Genomic DNA, 23,438 nt, shown 5'->3' with positions numbered 1-23,438 from the left:
AATTAAAGTTAAGTCCTAAACCCCGGCTGATGGATATTCTTGCAGCCAGCAGATGGAGCGTAACATACTCCTGGCTGTTTGCAGACGTATGGCTGTACATAAATCACAGGAGGCTCCAATATACATATTACTGAAGCTGAAAACTGCTTTTTTTTTTTTTCTTTTTTTTTCTTTCTTTTTTTTTTTCAGCTAAATATCACTACAGACTGGATCAAATGTTTAAACAGAGCCCAGACATATTGGCTCTCCTGCATCCTCATCATATACAAGTATCATTTATTAAAGAGACATATACAGTTTGACTGAATGCACCTAGAAGGACACTTCCTACTTTGAAAAAAAGATGTAGACTCTGTAAAAATCTTCTGAATTCACTGGTGGCAAAAGAATAAGAATCAATGTGCATTTTATATTTGCTGTGGAATCCTCTTGAAGTCTTACTTTGTACAGTGTCTGCCCAAACACAGTACAGTTTGCATGTTCTTCCTGTGAAGTGCGTAAGCCATTGCAGATTTGCTTTTTTGTGTGTGAAATAACCACTTTCAGGCTGCTCCAGAGCCTGCTCAGGTTATCAGCGTGTGAACACAATTCTGAAAGCATCCTGATGCTTGCAATCTTCTTATCAACTTATATAAGCAACGCATTTTCTAAAAAATTAGAACAATCTAGTGAAAGCAGAATTGGCATTTGGTGCAATAGCTGCAGGTTTCTGACACCAGCACAACGTAAGAGCAACGCTGAGGATAAGACAGTCAGTATCTGGCAGGGCAGACGGTCATTACATTGATGCAGGTGCCACTGCCTTGGGTAATGCATATAAAGCGCCCACTCAGTATACTAGCAGTGTTTTCTTTCCGTGAGGTAACACACACACTGCTCATATCCCTCTCCTCCAGCACATCGAGTGCAACAGGTCTGTACTGTGGAAAAACGATGGACGCATCGTGGCTGAGCACCGCTGGCAAAAATGAGAGAGGAAAATAAGGTGAATTCATCGGAGACTCGAGAGGGCAGCCCGTCAGGAAGTGCAGCGCTCCTCTCAAACCGCCCTGCTGGCGGCTCTAACTGCACACACACATCCTTGGGCACTCAGACCGAGCGCATAAGGTGGAAACCCTGTGCCACACTCACGGCCGCTTCCTGCACCGTGCGGGCTGCTGCCGGGTGCCAGGCGCGCTGCGACCGCACCGACGCGTTTTCAACCCGCTTCTGTGCTGCGGGCCGCGCTGGCAACACATCCCGCCGAGGGACGGGGCAGCTGGCCCAGCCCCAGCTCGGGGCCGCAGTGCCGAGCTCGCCCCGTCGGGGGGAGCGGCAGTGCAGGGACACTCGATACCTCCCAGACCGCCCTAAACGAAGCACCCTACCGGCCGCAACGACCCACCCCGCTCCGAGGGCAGCGGTGCAGGTCCCGGCCCCACGGTGAGAAGGGCGGAGCCGCCGTCCGGATTGGGGGCCGCCGGCACCGCCCGCCCTGCCGGGGGGAGGAGGCGGCAGGAGGAGGAGCGGCGGCGCGGACCGCAGCGAGCTGGCTTGGTTGCCCCTGAAGATGGCGGCTGCAGCCGCTCCTCCGGGTGCTGGCTGCTCGCCTGCGGGTGGCGGCTCCGTGCCCGTCCTCTTCTGCTTCTCGGTCTTCGCGCGGCCATCGACCGTGCCCCACGGCGCCGGCTACGAGCTGCTGATCCAGAAGTTCCTCAGTCTCTACGGGGACCAGATAGACATACACCGCAAGTTCGTGGTGCAGCTGTTCGCCGAGGAGTGGAGCCAGTACATCGACCTGCCCAAGGGTTTCGTGGTCAGCGAGCGCTGCAAGGTGCGCCTGGTGCCGCTGCAGATCCAGGTGAGAGCCTCGCCCGCCCCGACGGCTGCCACAGGTGTGGGCGGGCGGCCCCGTCCTGCCATCGCCGCCCTCCTTGGCTCATGGAGCCTCCTCCGGGCCCGCTCCCAGCCGCTCGGACACGGGTGACTGGTGCTGGCAGCCGCCGGCGCAGCGGGGATGGGGCGGTGGAGTCGGTACCGCGCCGAGCAGTGGCTAAAAGCGGAGCCGGTTCCGTCCGACAGCCGCAGCCCCCGGGGCGCGGCGGGGCCGAGAGAGCCGCTCCCCGACGGTAGCGCAGCCGGCACTGCTGGCGTTCTTCTTTGCGGAAAGTTTTGTGTTATTGAGCGGGGAGGCGGGCGGGCGCGCTGCGCCGCGCGGGTTTGATAGCCCGGTTTTGTATTCCGTGAATGAGAACTTGTTTTACACAGCGAACGGCGGAGCTGTACGGTGGCTGAAATAACAAATGCTTCTCCTTTAAAAGATGCAGCCGGTGTGCCAAGCTCCAGGTAGTGGCAACACGATTAGGTGGAAACCAAAAGGTTGCCCTTAAATAGGGCTCTATCAGAGCTCGATTTCGGGGCTTGCGGGTCCATGGGGTTTCCTGTATTCCTTCTCACTGAAGAATCCCCTTATAGGTTCATAACTCACTAGTTCTGCAACCACGAACCAGGAGAGCAGCCTGCCAGACAGATCCCGTACATGTGTTTCATACTGAGTACTTCGTATTCGTACCCTGCGCACTGGAGATTCATGCCAGTCATGCAGTAATTGTTGCACTGGGAGCAACGTTTCTTTTCTCCTTTCTTCAACATTAAATAATTTGATTTTATTTTATTTTTATTTTTTTAACACAGTTTTAGTTCAGAATGTGCTTCTTAATATGTAATTCAGAACTTCCCTCTTTGACAAGCTCAAATTACTAATAAGTTGAAAAAATGGTATTTTAAACAGTGAGCCACAGCTCGCTTTCTCCCTGCTTCCAGAAACAATCCGTCTCACAGTGCTTGCAAACTCTGCTTAATCATAGCGTCTTGAGCTCGTAAACTTCCAAGGTGGCCTGCTTGCATGGGCTGTGTGTCAAGGATGCCTTTGAAGTCATCTTTTCTTTCTTTAACCCTGTGTATGGATATGAAAGTAAGAATCAAACTCGTTTAAAAACTTATTTTGTCATTGATTATTCACCTTCTTATTCGTTATTCATTGTATTTAGCTTAAAAACCTTTCTTCTTTGTGTGTTGGAGACAGAATGGGTGGGTGCTCCAGCCAAGGAAACAGCCACAGATCATCTCCAACTTGCACAAAGAATGGTATGGGCAGTGTTAAGTCAAGCAAGGATTTTAAAAACAGAACATGCGTAATCTCAGGCTGTAACAGTACTGCAGGGTCATAGTTCTCTTTCTTCTGTGTAGAGACTGTCACTTTGCAGAGACCTTCTTGCAGGTGTCTGGCTGTATTGAAGCTGTTAATGCAGCCTGAGCATTCATAGCTGTATGTAAAAGGTCACTGTAAAAATCTCAGTGTAAAAGGTCAGTACTGGGACATGCAGGAATATATCATTGTCTGAGTGCAGCAGCTAGGTAGCTTTAACTGAATCCAAGATGAACCACCGTGTAAACACATTGTCTAATTGATTAACTGTTTTCACTGATGCTGTTACAATTCTGTGACAGTAGCAACTGTTGATATGAGAAAGGCGTTAGTTCAGTGTTGTTTCCTTGATGTGCTTCAGCAGCTGGGAATGAGATGGAGACATAAGCAGTGTCAGTCGGCTCGCCCTAAGCCCCCAGCAGGTGCCTGGAGACAGCTCTTTTGAGGAAGCACTCAGTCTGATACACAGAGCTGTGCTTTTTAAGACCTTTATGTTCTCCGTGATGCGCAAGATGGAGAAATGAGGTTATGGTTTCTTTCCTTACATTGTTCATACATCGCTGCTATTATTTGCTATTTGTTTTTTTTCCTGATGTTTTTTCAGCAGTGACGTGTGACATGGGTTTGTCAGACCTGCATGTTACACAGTGGGTCAAAGTACCATTTTGAACGTGTCTTTTGAGGAGGACATTGTTTGATTACTGATGTGCGGTGACTTGCACCATTAGAAATATATTTGTTTCAAAATTAAGATTCATAAATCCACATTTCTAGACATTAATTTCATTATTTTAACTTGAATGTTTATAAATAGATGTATGTGCTTAGTTGTGAATGCAGGTTGTTTTATTTTATTTTTTAAGCCCTATGGTGGTTGTGCCCCTATCTGGAAAGATTATTTTTTCTTGTGGAAAGACATCCTTGTGCATTATCTCAAGAAATACCACCACTGAATGATGCCTGACTGGCCTATTTCAATTTCCTGCCTCTGCAGTTGAGGGAGAGAATAATCTTGCTGAGAAATTAACATATGCTCTTCTCTGAGAGCCACCCTTGTGCAGTTCGGTTCAAGGCTTGATCCGTATTTTTTTTTTTTTTTTTTACTGATGTTTTTTCTCCAGTTTCATTTGTGCCTTTGTGCTGTGGGCCTATCGGTATGTTTGTTCTATTTTACTGGCACATGCTCTTGAACTTCCAGTTTCCATCCAGTGTTGCAGAGGAGGTTACAAAAAGCCAGCTTTTCAACTTGATTACTTATCCTGAAGCTTCTCAGTTGTATGCTTGCAATGTTGAGGGACTTTTTCTTTCACCTCTGCCAGCTGGTACAGAGGGTATTTGCTTAGAAACTGAGAGGTCAGTGAAAGAGAATCTAAATGTTATAAAGCATCTAATAGAGAGATATTTATGCCCAGGGTGGAGGAACCTTGCTGTAAAAGTTCTAACCTTTTTAAGAGAAGAGGAGAAGTAAAGAGAAACCAGAGATACCAGAAGAGAAAACAGTGATACTCATTATGACCAGGTGATAGAGGAGTTCAGGCAGCTTTCAGATATACTCCTATTATATCTATTGCTGTCAGAACATCAAGGTGACTTCCAGTCAGTAATACTTGTGTTCAGTGTAAATGGGTAAGATTATTATTGAAATAATTGTGTAAAGCACCTCCACTTCAGGCTCTTTTGAAACATGTGCTGGTGACTTGAGTATCTTTCTTGTCTGGAAAGTCTGCTAGGAGAATGGTATTTCATTGTTACTGATGCATAAAGAAAACTATTTTTATCCAAATTTATCCTTTATTTATTTATTTTGCACACATCTAATATTTAAATGCTCCTGGATGGGAAGTAACCGTAAATCTGAAGCTTGAGTCCATTTTCTCAGGGCCAGGAAGAGCTTGGTCAGAGAACAGGTTGTGGTCTGTGGGTGTGATGAGGGAAATTGTGTTTAGTTCCAAATTTATTTATTTTTTTTTAAAGGTACAGCTTTAAATTTTGGTACTGCTAAAGTTTAAATACAGTATTTCTAAATTGGAGGATGTGGGGAAGGAAGAAGAGGGAAGGAGCACTTTGAAACTTAGGTGAAAAATTGTGAGAGGATTCTTCTAGTTGAAACTGCTTGTGTATTCGTAATCCATGGCAAGCACTTTGGTCATGGCAGATTTTGTTGAAGAATTTCATACTGCCTTAATTGTATGAATGTGGTATGCAGATCTGTACTTTTAGGCACTGTATTGCATATCAAATGCTGTGGTTCAGCCTAGTGTAACATAAATAAATGTCTTCCTGACATGAATACATACAGCCAGTTTTTCCATTGAACTACGTTAAAGTGAATTTCTTCAGTTTGTTTTCACTTTGAAAGAGGAAAGGCAAAGTAAAGCTGAACCTTTTCCTTTTAAAGTAGGTGAGATTCATTTCACTGTTGTATTTTAAGGTAGTTTTTGAAATGCTGTGGCTGCAGGGTCCACCATTCTGCTGTAGTAGTGGGCAACCTTGGCAAGAGATTTGTAAGTGTTGTCACGTGGGACTCTCTGTTTCAATTCTCATTCATTACCTGTGCTAGGGGAAAATTGCATTTTTTAATGTGTAATGGTTCCCTTAAGTTCAGTTAGGGAAAGTATAGAAAAAGAGCCAGTATATGTTAATACTTTTGTGAAGTTGATTCTGTAATTGCAATCCTTCATCATAGTCTTCACATATACACTTCATAAAACTAATAATCATCTGCAGAGATGAAATAGATAAATATGATATATATGAATATCTATCATCTATATATGAATATTTATATTATATTTATAAATAGATAAAAACACCCATCCCTTTTCTGGAGTAGGATTTAAAGCTGTGTGTAACCTCTGGCAGCATACCTTTAAATCCTGTTCTGGATATGGTCCTAGGGATGACTTCTCTAGCTGGGTAAAAGAACTGCATCAGGTTATGTTACCATCTGACATACTAATTCTTATTTTGAGATGGATAATTTCCAGCCGGAAAGAAGAAGGCCCTGATATGAGAAATGAAATGAAACAAAGGCAAGAGAAATGAAATGAAACAAATGCAAGAGCTTGCATGCCTCTCTTTATGTTCCCTTCCTTCCACTCCCCTCCCCCCCAAAAAACCCCAAACAAACAAAAAAGACTGCTTAGAGGCATTAGGAGATATTTTACTTGGGGTGGATTTTGACAGAGAATGCCTAATTTTTGCCATTCTCTTGTCTTTTCAAATCTCCTGTTCTGAGGAAAACAAGCAGGTATTGATTTTGGAATCATCATCTGCTTCTGGGTTCTTCCATGTTCCATGGTATTAAACTGAAGTACAGAAACTGTTGCATAAAACCAACTTGATAATAAAAGAAAGTAGATAGAAGACCTGCTGCTTGTGGTATTTGCTGTAAAAACATGGGATTCAATGGAAGTCTAAAATGAATGCTGTCTGGAAAGGGACTTGTTTTTTTTCAGTGCTTTGCTGTCAAATAGGACAAATAATGAATTGAGTGCTGTAGGGTCTATTCTGAGTCCTATGTTTGAAAATATTAAGTCATACTTTGGACAAATGCTATTCTTACAGTAGATTTCAAGCTGGGGGAAGCTGTTGAAAATACAAATACAGATTTTCGTGAAAAGTTGGATAAGTATAACATGGTGCAGTTGAAAATGGAATCAAGAATGTGTTGCACTAAAGTAGAAACAATCAGCTACACAAATAAAAGATGAGGGAGAGCTCAAGTAATGATTTTGAGGTTAAATGGGATCTCTGGAGTCTTAAATATTGTCAGTCATGGAAAGAGCAAATAGCATACTGGAAATTAGTTGAATGGAGCCTGCAGGGCCTGTGAATTGACAGGTTTTCTCTGAAGACTTCCTAGTGCTGAGTAGCAGTGTGATGAAGTGGTACTGTTAAGGCAGTGTTGGCTGACTGAAGTGAGGTATGGTAGTAGTGGCTGTGCATAGCTGTATGTATTAAAGAGGAAGGCAGTACTCTTGCTTTTCCAATCTGCTGTGGACAGAATTTGAAACAATGATCTTACAAAGGAGTTGTGGGTGAGGAAAATGTTGCAAAGTAAAAATAGCAGAGCTGTGGGGTGGAATGTATAGGAACTCTGTAAATCGTGTCACTGTTATTTAAAATACACCAAATGGAATACCTATTGATGAACAATATTTTGTTGTACTTGATCCTTCTGTAAGGGTAGACTCATCAACTTCTTGTTGGCTTTTCTTGTTGGCTCATGTTTGTTCCTCTTCTGAGAGCAATGGTGCCTCACTGTGTAGAGGTTCTAAAGAGGTTCTTCACTATGAATAATTTAGTAGAGGTGCCTAGAGGCTGCTTTACCTAACACACATGCAAAGTCAAGTTGGCTGTTGTTTTGCCTTCCTGCCTGCTCAAAACATCAAAGAATGGAGATTCCACCATCTGAAGTAATGTGTTTGTGTTGCTCTGCTCTCCCTTTATTATGGGTGTTTGATGCTTTGAGAGCAGTTGGCACGCAAACTGTGAGGTGTGGGAATTTACTTTTTACATTTCATAAATATTTACATATTTATTACATAAAAATTTTCACAGCAGTTTAAACAAGCCATTTCATGTGAGTGAGCATGGCTTCCTTTGTAGTTTTGTGGTCTTTGAGATCAAATTGATTTGCTTAAGGAATGTAAGACAAATTGGTGAAAGATTTTGGAGTAATATTTAAGGATTCCTGATTCTCTTTTCTTTCGGAATATAGTGTTTTACCAGTTTTGTAATTTTATTTTAGCTTAAAATGTCTGAATCTCACATTGCAGAAAGTGAAGTGTATAAAATTAATGGGTACTTGCCAGGAGCACTCATTCAATTTGATTTAAGTCTTCTGAAAAGCTCCTGAATGGATGTAATTTCTCTTGGGTTGTCTTGTAATTAAGAGTAGTATGTAGTTGCTTTTTTTTTTTTTTTAATTTTTAAATGTAGTCTTTAGCTGGAGCCTTATCTCTTGCTTCTGCAGGCAATGCAAGTAATTTCATACAAATAAAAAGCTCTCTTTTAAACTGTGTGAAAATGTGGTCTTTAATTCTGTGATTTTTTTTTATTAATATTTTTAAAAATCCCACTTCCTTTGGACTCTGATTCCTGCTCAAGGGAAAGTCTAGGATATTATTTTTGCCATTAATATTTATTCAGTGCATTTTCTGGCAGTAATACTGTCAACCTTCTCTGCTTTCGTTTTAGCCTTTTGTCTTTCATCAACTTTCTGCTAGAAGATCTTGTAGACAAAAGAAATTGACTGTGTGATGCAACTATGTGTATGTGTGCTATTTAAAGCATGTATAAAGTGGAAGTCTTTTTTTTTAATCTTTAATTTATCCAGTTTTTGTGTCAGCTCTAAGAGATGGAGAGATAAAAATGAATTCTAGGAATGTACTCCTGTTGTTGATAGGGTTTTTTGTTTTGTTTTTTTTTTTCCCAACACTTTAAGCACTGTGTTCATACATCCCTTTTCAGAGCTTAGAATTTTCCATGTGCATTTAGACTGGCTTGTCTCCCATGAAATAAAATCCTGATTACCTGTTTGTACCTATACTGTACTGCTCAGTATCACTTACATTAATTTTAGAAGTATATTAAAATCAGGCTGGAACCACTTTTCTCCTTCTGCTTTGACTCAAAGTATCATAGAATGGTTTGTGTTGGAAAGGATCCCAGGGATCATGAAGTTCCAACCCCTTCACCCCCTACAGGTTTGCCAACCACTAGATCGAGTACTAGGTCAGAATGCTCAGAGCTCTATCCAACTTGACTTTGAACATTTCCAGGGTTGGGCCATCTACAACCTCTGTGGGCAACTTGTTCCAGCACCCCACTGCTCTTTATTTAAAAAAAACAAACAAACCTTCACCTTGACATGTAATCTATATCTCCCCTCCTTTAGTTTAGAATCATACAATGATAGAATTGCTCAGGTTGGAAAAGACCTTCAAGATCAAGTCAACCACAACCTAACCATGCTACCCTAACTCTAACAACTCACTGCTAAATCATGTCTCTGAGCACCACTGCCGGATGGTTTTTAAACATGTTCAGTGATGGTGACTCAGCCACCTCCCCGGGGAGCCTGTTCCAGTGCTTAACAACCCTTTCTATAAGGAAGTTCTTCTTGATATCCAAATTAAACTTCCCCTGATGAAACTTGAAGCCATTTTCCCTTGTCCTGTCACCAGAGAGAAGAGACCAAACCTGCTCTCAATGCAGTCACTTTCTCTAAGAGAGCAGTAAGGTATCCTCTCAGCTTACTCTTCCCCAGACAATTTTCCCTTGTCCTATCACTATACACTCTTAAGAAAAGTTGATTTTCCTTCTGTTTATAAGCTTGCTGTAAGTAATGGAAGTCTGCAATGGGATCTCCTCTCAGCTTTCTCTCTTCTGAGAACAAGCTGTGCTTGTTCAGCCTGTCTTCAGAGGGGAGGTGCTCCAGCCCTTGGATCATTCTTGTGGCCTATCTCTGGACTCTATCTGGAAGAATCATAGAATGGCTTGGTTTGGAAGGGACCTCAAGGATCATCAAGCTCCAACCCCCCTGCTTCAAGCAGGGCTGCCAACCTCTGTATTTAATATTAGAACAGGCTGCCCAGGGCCCCATCCAACCTGGCCTTGAACACCCCCCAGGGACCTTCTTGTGCCTCAGTTTGACCAGTGTGTCCTTGCCAAGCCATGCCAGTTTCATGCCTCCCCTGCCTGCTTACTTGTTCTGCAGGATGGAGAGCTCTTGCACTCTCAGAAAGGCATCCTTAAAGAGTAACCAGCATTTTTTGTTTGTTTGTTTGTTTCCCCCTCTGCCCAAGCACAGGAACAGGGATTATGGGGTACAGCTGGGACCTCCATGGAGGTCAATAGTTGAGGTTATGGGGATCTTTTCTGTGTTGGATCCCTTGAGAGCTGAGGGAGAGTTCCAGCTGTGGGCAGGAGTTCCTCAATATCTGCTCCAGCTCCTGATGCAGCCAGGGCAGCAGGAGATGGAGAATAGCTAGATCCTGGCTGAAGAGGTTTGCCCATGTGTGGGTTTGGAGGCCACCCATGGAAGCCCTGGACCTGCAGCCTCTGATTGAGAGCCTAGGTCTCTAGGCTAGCTACTGTCTCTCACTGATGTTGTTGCAGCAGGTGCTACATTGGAAAAAGCAGAGTGGCTGTAATTCCTTGACCTGGAGAGGGGTGGGAGTCCCTCAAGGAGGAAACCCTGCCAGCTGCCCATGGAGAGTGCCACACACAGATTTCCTCTCCTGCTGTGAGATAAGGTGTCCTGAAAGGCCTTCCTGCCCCTGCTGTGACAAGAGGTGCTGCCTGGGCAGTAGGCAAGGTTCCATGGTATTCTAGGACACCTGAATTAGGGCCTAGAAGCCCTACAAGAGCACACATCCCCTCTGTGGCTTTTAGACCAAGGTGCAAGGCCTTGCACTATCTGAGGAACAGATGTTCAAGAATCCCTTGAAACAGAGGAAAGAGGTTCCCATGGCCAGACTCTTTGAGTTGAGGGGAAAGAAGCTCTCAAAGGCTAGGGCAGGACCAATGGGGCTTGAGTCAGGGCTTATTAACACTGCAGGAGCAAAGGGCCAAGTGTCATGATGCATGAGTCAGGGAAAGGAGGCTTTGCAAAGTCATTGCATGAGGAGTGATGGTGATACAGAGAAAATTCCCACTCAGGACCAAATGTGCAGGCACAGCAGTACTCTGAGCTAGTGAAAGAGGCTCTGCAAGAGCTGAGGACCAAGTCACATAGTGCTTGAGTGAAGGGAAGGCTCCACTAAGGCCTGTCAGCTAGTCCCAGCAGTGCTCGAGTCAATGCACAGAAGCTTCACAAGAGCATGAGGCCAGGTTTTATGGAACCCTGCTCAGGGAAAATGGTTCTTGCAAGGCCATAATGGTTCAGTTACAGCAAACAAAAACTACATCAAGAGTGCGTGGGCACTTTGTGCTACAAGGCCTGCTGGTGTTCTAGGACACCTGGGAGATGCCATGAATGAAGCTTTACAGACTTCTTATTCTGCTGCTTTTTCGAAAAGGTCCTCGCTAGCATTAATAGCATTATTTTCTTTTTCAGATGACTACTTTAGGCAACCTGACACCATCAAGCACTGTGTTTTTCTGCTGTGATATGCAAGAGAGATTCCGTCCTGCCATCAAATACTTCGGTGATATCATCAGCGTAGGTCAACGGCTGGTATGTTGGTTGTCTTCTATTGTAGTAAGTTTTGATGACATTTAAATTGCTATGTATTGCTAGCTTACAGATTATTCAGTTTCAAATAATAACTGTTTCTTTGCTCTTGTCATTCTTTAATAATTTCTTTTTGTCCCTTTACATCCCCCTTACAGCTCCAAGGTGCGCGACTCTTAGGAATTCCAGTCATTGTAACTGAACAGTATCCCAAAGGCCTTGGCAGCACTGTACAAGAAATTGATTTAACAGGAGCTAAACTTGTGCTTCCCAAAACAAAATTTTCAATGGTTTTGCCAGAAGTTGAAGCTGCATTAGCAGAGATTCCTGGAGTCCGCAGTGTTGTCCTGTTTGGAGTAGAAGTATGTGCCTTGCCATTCTTGTACTGTTCTGTGCCATTATCTGTTGGCCTGCGATAGTTGTAGCATTGCTTTCTGTAATTAAAAAAGGTCCATTTATTTCACTTAGACTGTAGAACTCATATATTTTCTATGAAATGAGTAATTCTTTTTCTCTATGATATTATCTCATAAAATTTGAAAACAGATGTTTTTAAGCTTAACTTATTTGGCATTTTAAAAAACACATTTTAAAACCCAGTTCTCCAGTAATGTAATGCACAGAAAAATACTTATTTGAACCCTGATTAATTATGTAATTTAATTTGGCACCATACTATACAGGTAATATAGTGCATGATGTAGTAGTGATTTATTTGTCTTTTTTTTTCTTTTTTTCTTTTTGGCTTTTTTTTTTTTTTTTTTTCTTCTCTTATAGACTCATGTCTGCATCCAGCAAACAGCATTGGAATTAATTGGCAGAGGTCTGGAAGTTCACATTGTAGCTGATGCCACCTCATCAAGAAGTATGATGGACAGAATGTTTGCTCTTGAGGTAATGTTTCTTAATTAAGGATTTTTACCCCTTGGGCTTGTATGTGTTTCTGTATTTGTTGTTTGCTGGCAAGGAATTTATCAGGGCAGTTGGCTGTAATCAGATGTAGGCCTAAAAAGAGGAAGAGGCTCTGATTTTCAGAACAGTTCCACAGTAGAGATGGATTTTGTGTGTGTGTGTATAAATTTTGATGTAATATGTAGAACCCATTTTGGGATACTGGGATTAGTAAAGCAACTGTTTCATAAAGTATGGGTTTCTCTGTATAATCATTTGCATTTCTTGACATTTTGTTAAGGAATATTATCATTACAGCAGAATAAAAGTACCACAGGGCTTTTGTTTTTGTTGTTCCAAACAGTATTTGTTCTGCTGTTGAAAATCCATGAAATGGAGTATAATAAGTGTTTCTGTTCAAAACTCATTCTTGTCTGTCCCTCCCTCTGTTCTTCTTCATCAGTGCAAATTAAAGCTTAATCTCAGGACTGTGATTATAGTAAGGACTTTCTTTCCCCCTTCATGGGGCTTAGTCAGAGATTTAGTTGTTTAACATATATGTTGAGAAAGTGGAGATAAATCTAACAAGATAGTTTAAAAGCAGGTACAACTATGTGGTAGTAAATTTGTGCAAATGGTGCTTCTGTGATGTGCTCTAACTTCCCTACAGGCATCATTGCTGAAGGTCAAAAACTGATATGAACATTAAACACTGCAGGTTTTTCCCTGGACCCTTATGTTTATGTTTATTCAGAAATTGAAGCTAGCAATAACTACATTTTTATGCTCCTTTTTATAGAGTTGAAGAAGAGTTGTAATTTCTCCTGTGTCTCATAAACTTGAATTAAGCAGAAGCTTAAATGTCATCTGTCAAATACTTCATAATGACACACATTGTAAGAATGACTGAAATCAGGGAGTTCCTAAGTGAATGCTGTATTGTCATGATAGCAGTAGTAGATGAAGCAAACAAAACTGACACTGGAACCTGTTTGCCATATTTTATGTGTCTTTGTACATTTGTTTATCGCTTACGCTGTGTTTGCTAGCATTGAATTTGATTCAGTGCAACAGAGACTGAATTACTCAGCAGTTAGCTTAGCTCTTCTTTCCAGTCAAAAAGGCATTGATCATCTCAAAACTGCAAAACTTGCAAAAACTGTAATTCAAGAAAACTGATGAGTACTAAGGAAATTTTTAGTAAGTTCTTTCAAAAATTTTTTACGAAGAAAAATGTTTTGCTGTGGGCCATGAAGTGGTCAGCACTGCAGTATGATCTGGGGAATCCTTCTCCCTGTGTGTTTCTGCCAATTCTGTTTTCTTTGTACTGTAGAACTAGGGGCTGTGGGATAGAATAAACAAAATCTGGGTACATTAAGAAGCAGGAGACCAGGAGAAAGGAGACACAGACAGGGAGAATGTCAGTGATTCTGACTGACTATGGATTTGTGCTTCTTCAGAAAGTTGGTAAAATACCAAATCATTGAGTAATCCTGCTTTAGTCTTAATGTGCAGCTGACAGTTGCTCGTCAGAGTCTTTAAATCAGTGAACCTTGGGTTGTCTTTTCATGAGAACTTGCTAAAATAATTCATCCCAGCTGGTCAAGGTTGTGGCCGTTCTTGATCTCTGCCCTGTGTGCTGCTAAAGCCTTGTGTCACCATTTGGTCTTGGATTAAGACAGCTGACTCTTTGCTCTTCCTCATCTGTTCTAATTTATTCTTTTGGTGTAGATGAATGTGCGCTTGTTTCTTTTTTCTGGAAGTCAGCGATTTAAGAAAGCATTTTCTTTCCTTGAAGATCAGTCATGCTTTACTGATCCCCTAAATTGGTAATTTTTCTCATTGATTACTTATAGTAAAAACAACTGAATTGCAATGATCTATATCTTCTTTAAAAAATTTGGAGCGCCTCTTTCATAATTATAGTAGAAACCGGACTGAAAATATTTTTTACCTTTTAACCCCTCTTGGTTAATTCAGGACCTTGTAGGTGCATTAGATTTGATGGCGCATAGAGTTGGGAAGAGTATGATTGACAGAAAGATGGATCCAGAAGGGGTTTTACTGCCAAAGCATATGTTCTATTGCTGGGAGACTTAATGTGGGTACCCACCTTAAGTAAAGGTGGGCAGCCTTTACTTACAGAAAACTGCTATACAGGCAACAAGCACAGTCTTAAAAGTATAAAAACTTTGTAGTATGTCATACGGCTTGGACTGCACAAAGAATTGCTCTGTTTAGCACGCACTAAAGATCTAGCAGACTTCTTTCAGTTCTGCATTTTATGCAGCTGAGCTTTTTGTTCTGTACTCTTTCAGAATTAACTTGGGAGTTAGTAAGCTGTAATAAGATGTCAATTAAAACCAACTACTTTTGTACCAGTCTGATGTATATATTCTTTTGAAAAGCTTTTCTCTCTGTCTCTGGGGGTTGTTAGTGTGAGTGTGCTGTGTAGCCCGAAGACCAAAATACTAGCATGTAACAAGATCAGAAAGAAAAACTGCTACAATTATATTTGTTGCTTAATTTTTTTTGCTTGGATTTAGATATTTTCTGCTTTCCCGGTTCTTTTCTCCTAAGTCTTTCAAGTCTGTGTGAGAGTTAAGGAAGCTATCTGCTCAAGTGCAAAAGGGATGGGGATGTTAATAGAAGAGAGAGTTTTAAATCTTGGGGAAAAAATCCCGTCCAACTTGGAAGCCTTATCTGTAACCCAGTACAGCATTTTTCCCAAGTCTAACAATAGTCAATATCTGTTCCAGTGTTATAAATGGCATTGTTAGGGAGTTCTAGGATTCAGCCAGCGGTACCTTTGTTAATGGTATTTAAAAATAACATCTATCTCTTTCACCCAGTGTATACTCCTTCATGCTTCCAGGTTCTTACTTTTTTTTTTCCCTCTCTTCTTTTCTGTTTCAGCGTCTTGCTCGTACTGGAATCATAGTTACTACTAGTGAAGCTATTCTGCTGCAGCTGGTAGCTGATAAAGAGCACCCAAAATTCAAAGAAATCCAAAATCTCATTAAGGCAAGTGCCCCCGAGTCAGGCCTCCTTTCCAAAGTTTAAAGAGCATGTGGAAGAAGTAAATGTCCTTGCTGTCTTTAAGGATTGTGGAAAGCTCAAGCGCACACATACACATTCTTTCACACTAACTTTGGCAGAGGTGTAAAATTTAAAATTGAAATACTTGTGCTTGCCTTAGCAAAAATTGTCTGGTTATGTTTCTGGGTGCCACTATGTTCTGTTCAGTCACAGCTGTCAGAGGCTTACGGTACCATAGGACCCTTTTGTTGTCAGACTTCAGTACTTAATTTAAGAAAACAAAAATTAAGAGAGGTGCCTGTTATCCTATACACTGATTGTAACAGCTCAAAAGAAAGTGCATACTTCTGTGAAACTTCTTGATTGTGCACTTTGTTGAAATATGCTGTGATACTGTTTTACTTTTGTATTAGTAGAAGATAAATACATGTTGGATAAATGTATTGTGATATGCTTTCATGTTCTATGTAAATGAAATATTTTAATAGGACATAAATTAGAGAGGACTAAGCTGCCTGGAATACATGTGCGAATTTGTTCATTAGGATAAAATATAAATGCTTTACTTAGTAAACAAGACGCGTAGATCAAACAACTTCTGATATTTGATTGCTTTAGTTTGCTGAAGCTTGCACGACAATTTGTGATTGCCCTGCAATTAAATGCCAAGCCCTGTACCACTTACACATATAGAAGCCTGCCATTTAATGAGATCTTTACAAACAACTGACATAAAATCATTAAGATTACCATAAATTTAAGTATTTTGGCAGTGCTAAGGATTTAAAGAACAAAAGCTTTTCAACTTTGAGTGCTGAATCTACTATTATATTTAGATGGTTATGTTTGTTTTTGTTTTTGATTTTTGTTCTACCTTGTTTTGGTTAGATTTAGTAATTCCATCGATCATTTAACAAAGCAAGCTTTGAAACAGACCTCAGCTTCTCTAAGTTTGTGTTTATTTTTGTAGTCTACATCTGAGTGGAGACTGAATGGAGTTTGATCTGAAAGCATACTTCAGCAAAATCGTGTCTGTAACTTATTGATATAGAGTATATTTTCTATCTCAAACCATTTAAAACATGATTGCTCATAAAGGCACTTCTTTTATGCTCCAGTGGTTTAAACGATATTATATAAAGTTTACATTGTGACTGAGACTTTTATTTTTTTAAAAGAAAAAGGGGATGTCATACTGAGCACTGATCTTTTTGGTAGAAAACTAATTACAATATATGTGTGGCTTTAAATTGCATATTTTCCCCACAAGATGGCTCTAAAAGAATTGTTTGAGAGTTATAACCTTTATATGTTCAAAACAAATAAAACATTAACATTTACTGTCTCTCTTATGCTTGTGATATTTATTGAAGAGCAAATCCCAGAAGGTTAGTTTGCCATAGACCTGGTTCTATTTTGTGCAGCTGTGGAATTTCTATAGATGCCATGGGAATTTTGTGTAAAGATCAAGGATGGATAATGTCTAATAATTCTTGCCTTCTGTGTCTTTTTTCAGTGTTGTTTAGTGCTCCAGAACTTGAGGAATGTACGTAATGTTTCAAGTTGGAGGCAGGGAGGGGAGCTAAGTTGAAGAACCATTGTCCTACATCACTGACCTACTTTTTACTTTCTTTTCTGGTATATTAATCATGTTGCCTAGCAGAATGAAGTCCACTTATATAAATCAGCAGCTGTGCACAAAAATACTATGCATTTCTTATGAATACGGTTTTATTGCTTTTATACACTTACGTGGTGAACATAGCTAGAGTAACTAACATAAGTAAAAATGACCATTTTTAGAACAGTATCAATTTCTTCAGTGCCAAATACAAATTTCTTTTGAAGAAGTAATTGCATTTGTTTCTAAACAATTACCATTTTTATGCAAACATAAGTTGGAGGCCAGATGTCGTGAGTTCCTTTTCACATGCAGTCCTTTCCTAGCTAAGTCATCACAAGAGGAATTAGTAATGGTGTGACACTAGGAAAGAATCTTTAAAATTATGTATGTATTTTTTGTATTTACATAGCCTATGGCAAAATATATACTTCTAGTGTTCTCGTTTTGTTGCTTTTTTCCTTCACAGTCTTAAAAAATAAAGCTGCATAAATACCTACTGTTATGACATGATACTAACCTCTTGAAATTCTATTCCATTTGTTAGGTGGTTACATTAATCAACATCACTTACATCATTCAAGTGAGCTTTAAGATTGTCCATTTAAAAAGAACAGAAAAATCCTTGTCATGTTCCTTCTTCATGTGTTACTCAGCTGTATTTCCTGTTCTCTGACAAGTGGGAGCTCCTGTGTGATAAAATATCAAAACTGAGTTGTGTAAGAAGAGGTCTGTGGGCCTGTCTTTAATACAGCTTCTGATACACATCATCCCTGAAGATTAACCGTCAGCTTTTGCTGTGGATTCTGGATGCAAATTGCATTTGATTTGTGTTGGCATGGAAACCTTGAAAATTAATGTTGAGCTGATTTTATTTTCTACTCTTCTCAGCACAACACCTTCATGATTTCTTCCCTTAATATGAAAGGATGAGTCATTTTTTTTCCTTCATCATAATAAAATCTTTAAACAAGCTGTGTACTGTTCACAAAATGATAGTTGTATTACCTAGTGTAAGTACTGTTCTGTCCAGAAAGGATGAAATAAATTAATAAAATAACCACAAAGAAAATTGCTTAGGGAGTAGACTGCTGTGGTTTTGAAGAAACCTAAATCCTCATTGCCTGAGTGCCCAGACGTCCTTTATTTGGAGCCTCCACCACTGCTACAGCTAAGCAATAGACAGGTTTACTGATGTAGTTGCCTTCACCAGCTCTCCTCTCAGGGAAGCAGAAATATAATCCTTGATGGAGAAGACTGGTTTATTTTCCTCAGGAAGAGGTCTGCATTGGTGCAAAGCTACTATGTTGTTTGCCTTACTTGAATAAGTGGTGTATGAATTTTTTACAGAATGTTATAATCTGAGTTTGTGGGATAGTTTTTCTCTGCTTAGCCCTTATCACAGAATCATTTGAGTTGAAAGAGGCTCCTAAAGGTCACCTAGTCCAACTCCCCTGCAATGAACAGGGGAACCTACAGCTAGATCAGGTTGCTCAGAGCCTGGTTCAGCCTGACCCTGAATATCTCCAGGGATGGGGCATCCACCACATCTCTGGGCAACCTGTTCCCAAAGATGAGTATTGGGTTGTTATTTGATTTTGGGACAATTTAGTTTTAAGTACAGAATACTATGCTGTCTACTCCTAGAACTGTGGTTCTTTCTTTTTTTTTATTTTTATTTTTCTTTAATAATCTTTGTTATTACGATCGTCACAAATGACTAGAGAAGTGGTGCAGTGGAACTGTTCTTCCAACATTTCTGCATTTGCCTGAGGCTATCTCTCAGGTAAATGTGCACTTTAGTAAGTCATGCAAGTCATGCTGCTTTTTGATTTTGTCTTCTATTAGAGTTTCTCTTCCCACCACAGTGTTTATCACATTAACTAGACAATGGCATTAATCTTTCAGGAGGCAAGAATCGAGACCATTCTTTCCTTTTTGGAAATAACCAATAACCACTTTTTTTTTTAGAGGATTCATCATAGATTCCCCCCCCCATGACTTTTATCCAACCAGTAAACTCCTACTGCAACAATTTTTTTCTCTTATGTAAGAGATGAATGTTCAATGTTTTGTTGCTTTAAAAGCCTTGTGTCACTTAAACATGAAGTAATAACTGGAGCTGAAGAGCCCTGAAGAAAGGCGAATGCAAGTGAGGGAGATAAAAAATTTTACTTGGATAAGTGGTCATGCTGACTAGTACTGTTACATAATTCACTTATGAATATCATTCTTTAGTGTGTCTTCTACCATATTAAATGCTACAGTAGTGACAGCAAATGTCAGTGATTTGTAGAATCTGTTTCTTCCCTCTGGATAAACTTAAGTTAAACTATAGTAAATAGGGTGTAACAGATGTCATTCAGATAGGTTTAGAACATCTGTTCTGCAAAATGGCTATAGCAGGAAATCCTTAAAGAAAGTTGATTTCTTTTAATGCTCTCTGAAATGGAGAATTGTCATGAACTGACTTTAGACCTTGAGATTACATCTGAAGAACTGCTTCTGGTACAAAAGAGGAAACAGCTGACAATACAGTGCTGCTTCTCTTAGGACAGAAGTGTATATAAATGTCTAGTAAATGTAGACTTTTTATTACTCACCCGAATTGCATAATTTAGGTGCATTTTTAAATTTATTTTTAATTTTTTTTTTTTCATAGGAGATAAACTTATACTTGCAGATAACTGCCTTGAATAGTTGTAATTTAGTAAGTTTTAGCTTGCTTAGGTCAGCTTAATAGACTTGCTACCAGACTTGACTACCAGAGTTGCCACTGCTATTGACAGCATTAGGCTTTGCTTTTAATAAAACCTTACCAAATGAAGGGAATACTTAATAGAGAATAGACAATGAAATGCAATGGTAAAATGTGAAAAAAGTGCATTTTTTTTCCGTCCATTTTAATGATTATTTTTTTCATGGCCATGTTGAGAACCCACATCACTCAATAACATGGAAATACATCTGAAACTGTCCAAAAATCAAAGACTCTGCTAAGCTTTCTGTTGCTGGAAATCATAAAATGTGCTGGCTTGATCTAGACTGTTAAAATCTGAAAGAAAGACTGAAGACCACCACATACTCGACACTGACATCCCTCAGGCAAATGTAAATTGTTCCCTCTTTTGTGGATTCAAGATCAGGGATATAAATACATCTAATCAGAACTGGAATTATTTTACCTGTTTAGGATGTAGAATTTTACAACTAAAAGATCTTTATCCATCTTCTTTATCCAGCTACTTCATTTATCTAGAATGAAATGACTTAGAGCTAAATTACTGTCCACACATCTTGCACACTATTGAGGGATCTGGATAGTGAGGTGGACCAAAATCCATTAGAGGAAGAGTGTCACCATGCTGCCTCAGGGAGGGATGCTGTTAATCCTACTGAGATTGTTTAGAGATTGCAAAAGGTTTTTAGAATCAGGTTCACATTGTCATAAAACCTTAGTTTAGTTGAACTGCTTAAGCTGACTTTTTAAAGAATTGTTTCTACAATTTTTAGGAGCTTGTTAAAATTAAATGTAATGATGCAATGATTGTGAAATTGTGGTGTATATCTGAATGTGTTATAAATGCTTCAGTAAAATACATTAGACTTTCTGGTCTCTAGATTTTGATCCAGCCTTTTAAGATGTTACTGGGTAACTTGCTGATGTCAATGGGATTTATATCAAGGTGTTTCAGACAGGGAAAACAAATTGAATTTCCTTCCAAGTCATAATGAAGGAAAATGTTGCTGATTGGAACCATCAGGGGCATAAGCTGCCTAACTGTTCACCAGCATGTTTAGCCAACTTATCAGTATTTCCAATTTATGTTTTAAATAAATAAATAATCATTTCATCTCTGTCAGACATTTTATGTGAAGTAGAGCAGGGAGAGAAGTAGCTGGGGGACTTGTTAATCTGCTTCCAACTTTTAGGCAACTTTAACTCATGCTAGGAAAAAAAAAATAACCTAAAACTGGGTGTATGCACACAAAGTACATGCACAGTCCTGTTACTGATCAGTAGTGATTTTTAGGGCACTAAATTGGATTAAAATTAGTGGTTTCACTAAAATTACTTGAAGTCATGAGAAATTACACATCACAGGAGATGTGCAGATCAATCTGGTAAAATCCTGCTAGTGAGGTGAACTAGGTAATTATATTACAGCATAAACATTTCTTATACCAAAGAGATCACGATTTAAAAAATTTATATCTTTAAGTTCAAGGATTAATGTACTGAAATTTCCAAGGTATATAAATAGTTACATATAAGCAAAACCTATATGAGTGAGGGACATTCACTGTTGAAGTCATTGTGCCAAGCTATCAGTCTCTGTTCTGATTGAAAGCAACCAATGTATGGAATACTGGCTTAGCTGCGTGGAGCTGAAGCTCAGGATGTGGTTGTGTGCTTTGCTGAGACCAGTGTGGTTGGTTCTGATGGTGCTGCTAAATTTTCGCTAACCTGTTTCCTCTGGCAAATCCTCACATCCGGCCAAACCTCAGGGTAAGATGCTCTGTCCAGAGGGCCCATTAATGCTGATCTAATGACTAATGATAAGCTGGGTTCTGAGTGGCCCACCAAAAGCAGCGTAAGTTATAAGGTTTTGTACAATTAAAAGAAAATCAGTGTCCTGCTATGTCTTACAGGTAACATCTTTTATTACTAACAAATGTTGATATGTTTTGGGTATATGTTGGGAGTGAAAATTAATATATTTAAAGTTACTAATCTTGTTGTTGTTGCTGTTATTGTTGTTGTTTTTCCCTAATCCCTCTTCTCTGTGACGATCTCCTTCCCCAAATTAAAAAGTAGATGAGTTTTGCTTAATGCACTTTAGGAATGCTAGGGCAATCTGATCTAATCTGAATAATGGTCAGATTCAGGTCATGAATCCATTACATTGCTGTTACCATTTAAGACTGTCTGTAATGTAAATCTACTCCTTTATAGTGAGCTAGTCGATGATGTTCCTGTTGGAACTGGTGGACTGTGGCAGAAGCTAACAAGAAATATCAGTTCTAGGACCATCTGAAGACTTGGAGCAGGCTTTGCTAGCTTCAGGAGACAATGCACAGTGTTAGACACTTCACTGTGCCTGGTATCAGTCACTGCAGGCAAGTACTGCAAGAAGCCTTTGAGAGCACAACAGGAGATTTCCTCCTAGGAATCAGATGTAGTCAAATGCCTAGATGCATCTCTCTCTGTTGGGGTGACATCAAAGGGAAGAGCGGCTAAAGTCTGCCAAGGAATCACTCTTCCCTCCTCTCTAATAAACATGTCCTTTCACAATTATGTGGAGGTCAAGCAAAAGGCTGAAACTGAAAACCCAAGGAAGAGCAGTTGTATTGTTTCAGACAGCTATTTTGTTTTAATGAGTACCCAGGAGGATACTTGAGCAGTCTGCAGAATGGGTTGAGAAATGCGTTGCGTGACAACTCAAAGTCCTATGCTAGAGAAATACTGAGGGTGTACCACGCTGCAAGCTGTAAAATGAGATACAGCTGGACAGTTTTCCTGAAAAGTCTCAACTTGCAAGGATCGCTGTATTCTAAGAAATGCTTGTCCCTGTGGATCCAAGAAACATGATTTATCTTATGAATTTGCTGTTATTATTCCTTTTGAAATGGCATGCTCTGATTTGTATATTTGTTTAATTTCTGAATATTAGAAACAATACTATTACCAATAACCTCAGGGGAAGAAAAAAAAATATTGTTAACATACCTGGTTGGCATGGTGGATTTTCTGCTGGAGGCAGATAATACGTCTAGAAAATCTCTACATTCAAGATTTTGCTCCCTTCCTACGGAGAGTAAATGGGCCTGAAGAATATGTGGAATTATGTGAAACAATCACATTATAGCGACAGTGTAAAATAGTAATTAATGCTTAATAATTATTGTTAGCAACAAGTTCTGGTTATTTTCTTTTTGAAGTAACAGTTGTATTATTTTTGTTGATGCATGCACTGTTGCAAAGAGTTGATTATACTTTTCAATGCCTAATGGAATTTAAACTGTTCTGTTCAGAGTACTACATATAGTGTAAGGCAGAAAGATCATGTCTGCATTACCACACTACATTTCATAGAATAATAAAATCACTAGAGTTGTAAGAGACCTTTAAAGGCCATCTAGTCAAAACCCCCTGAAATGAAAAGGGACGCCTACAACTACACAGGTGCTCAGTGCAAGTTTCCAGCTTTCCCCTGAATGTCTTCAGGGATAGGATGTCCAACACCTCTCTGAGCAACCTGTTAAAGTGATCCACAACCTATCCTTTAAAAAACAGTTAACACACAAGAATCAGAGGCATGAATACAGAGGAAATTGTTTAACAGTCATTTATGCCTTGTATACAGAAGCACAGTAGGGGGTACAGTTTGGCAAGATTTAACTGAATTGAAATGGAGAGCTCAGTCAGTTACAGTTAAGAGACAGATTAGAAAGCAGTTCCTTACCACTTCTTAGTTGTTGGCTGTTATTTTCAAATGCCTAGCTGATGCCTTACT

At 39.9% G+C, this 23,438-nt stretch overlaps 1 protein-coding gene across 1 annotated transcript; it reads left to right on the top strand.

The window, feature by feature from the left end:
* The first annotated feature begins 1,486 nt into the window (after positions 1-1,486).
* ISOC1 (isochorismatase domain containing 1) lies at positions 1,487-17,361 on the top strand. The gene is made up of 5 exons (XM_015849401.2): positions 1,487-1,840; positions 11,253-11,372; positions 11,528-11,731; positions 12,147-12,263; positions 15,177-17,361. The coding sequence occupies exons 1-5, from the start codon at positions 1,550-1,552 to the stop codon at positions 15,321-15,323; spliced, it is 879 nt and encodes a 292-aa protein (XP_015704887.1). The 5' UTR covers positions 1,487-1,549; the 3' UTR covers positions 15,324-17,361.
* The last annotated feature ends 6,077 nt before the right edge of the window (positions 17,362-23,438 follow it).

This window comes from Coturnix japonica, chromosome Z, assembly GCF_001577835.2.
Source record: "Coturnix japonica isolate 7356 chromosome Z, Coturnix japonica 2.1, whole genome shotgun sequence".
NCBI classification, from domain to species: Eukaryota; Metazoa; Chordata; class Aves; order Galliformes; family Phasianidae; genus Coturnix; species Coturnix japonica.
Note: the sequence above shows the minus strand (reverse complement) of the source record. Positions and strands in the feature narration are given on the sequence as shown.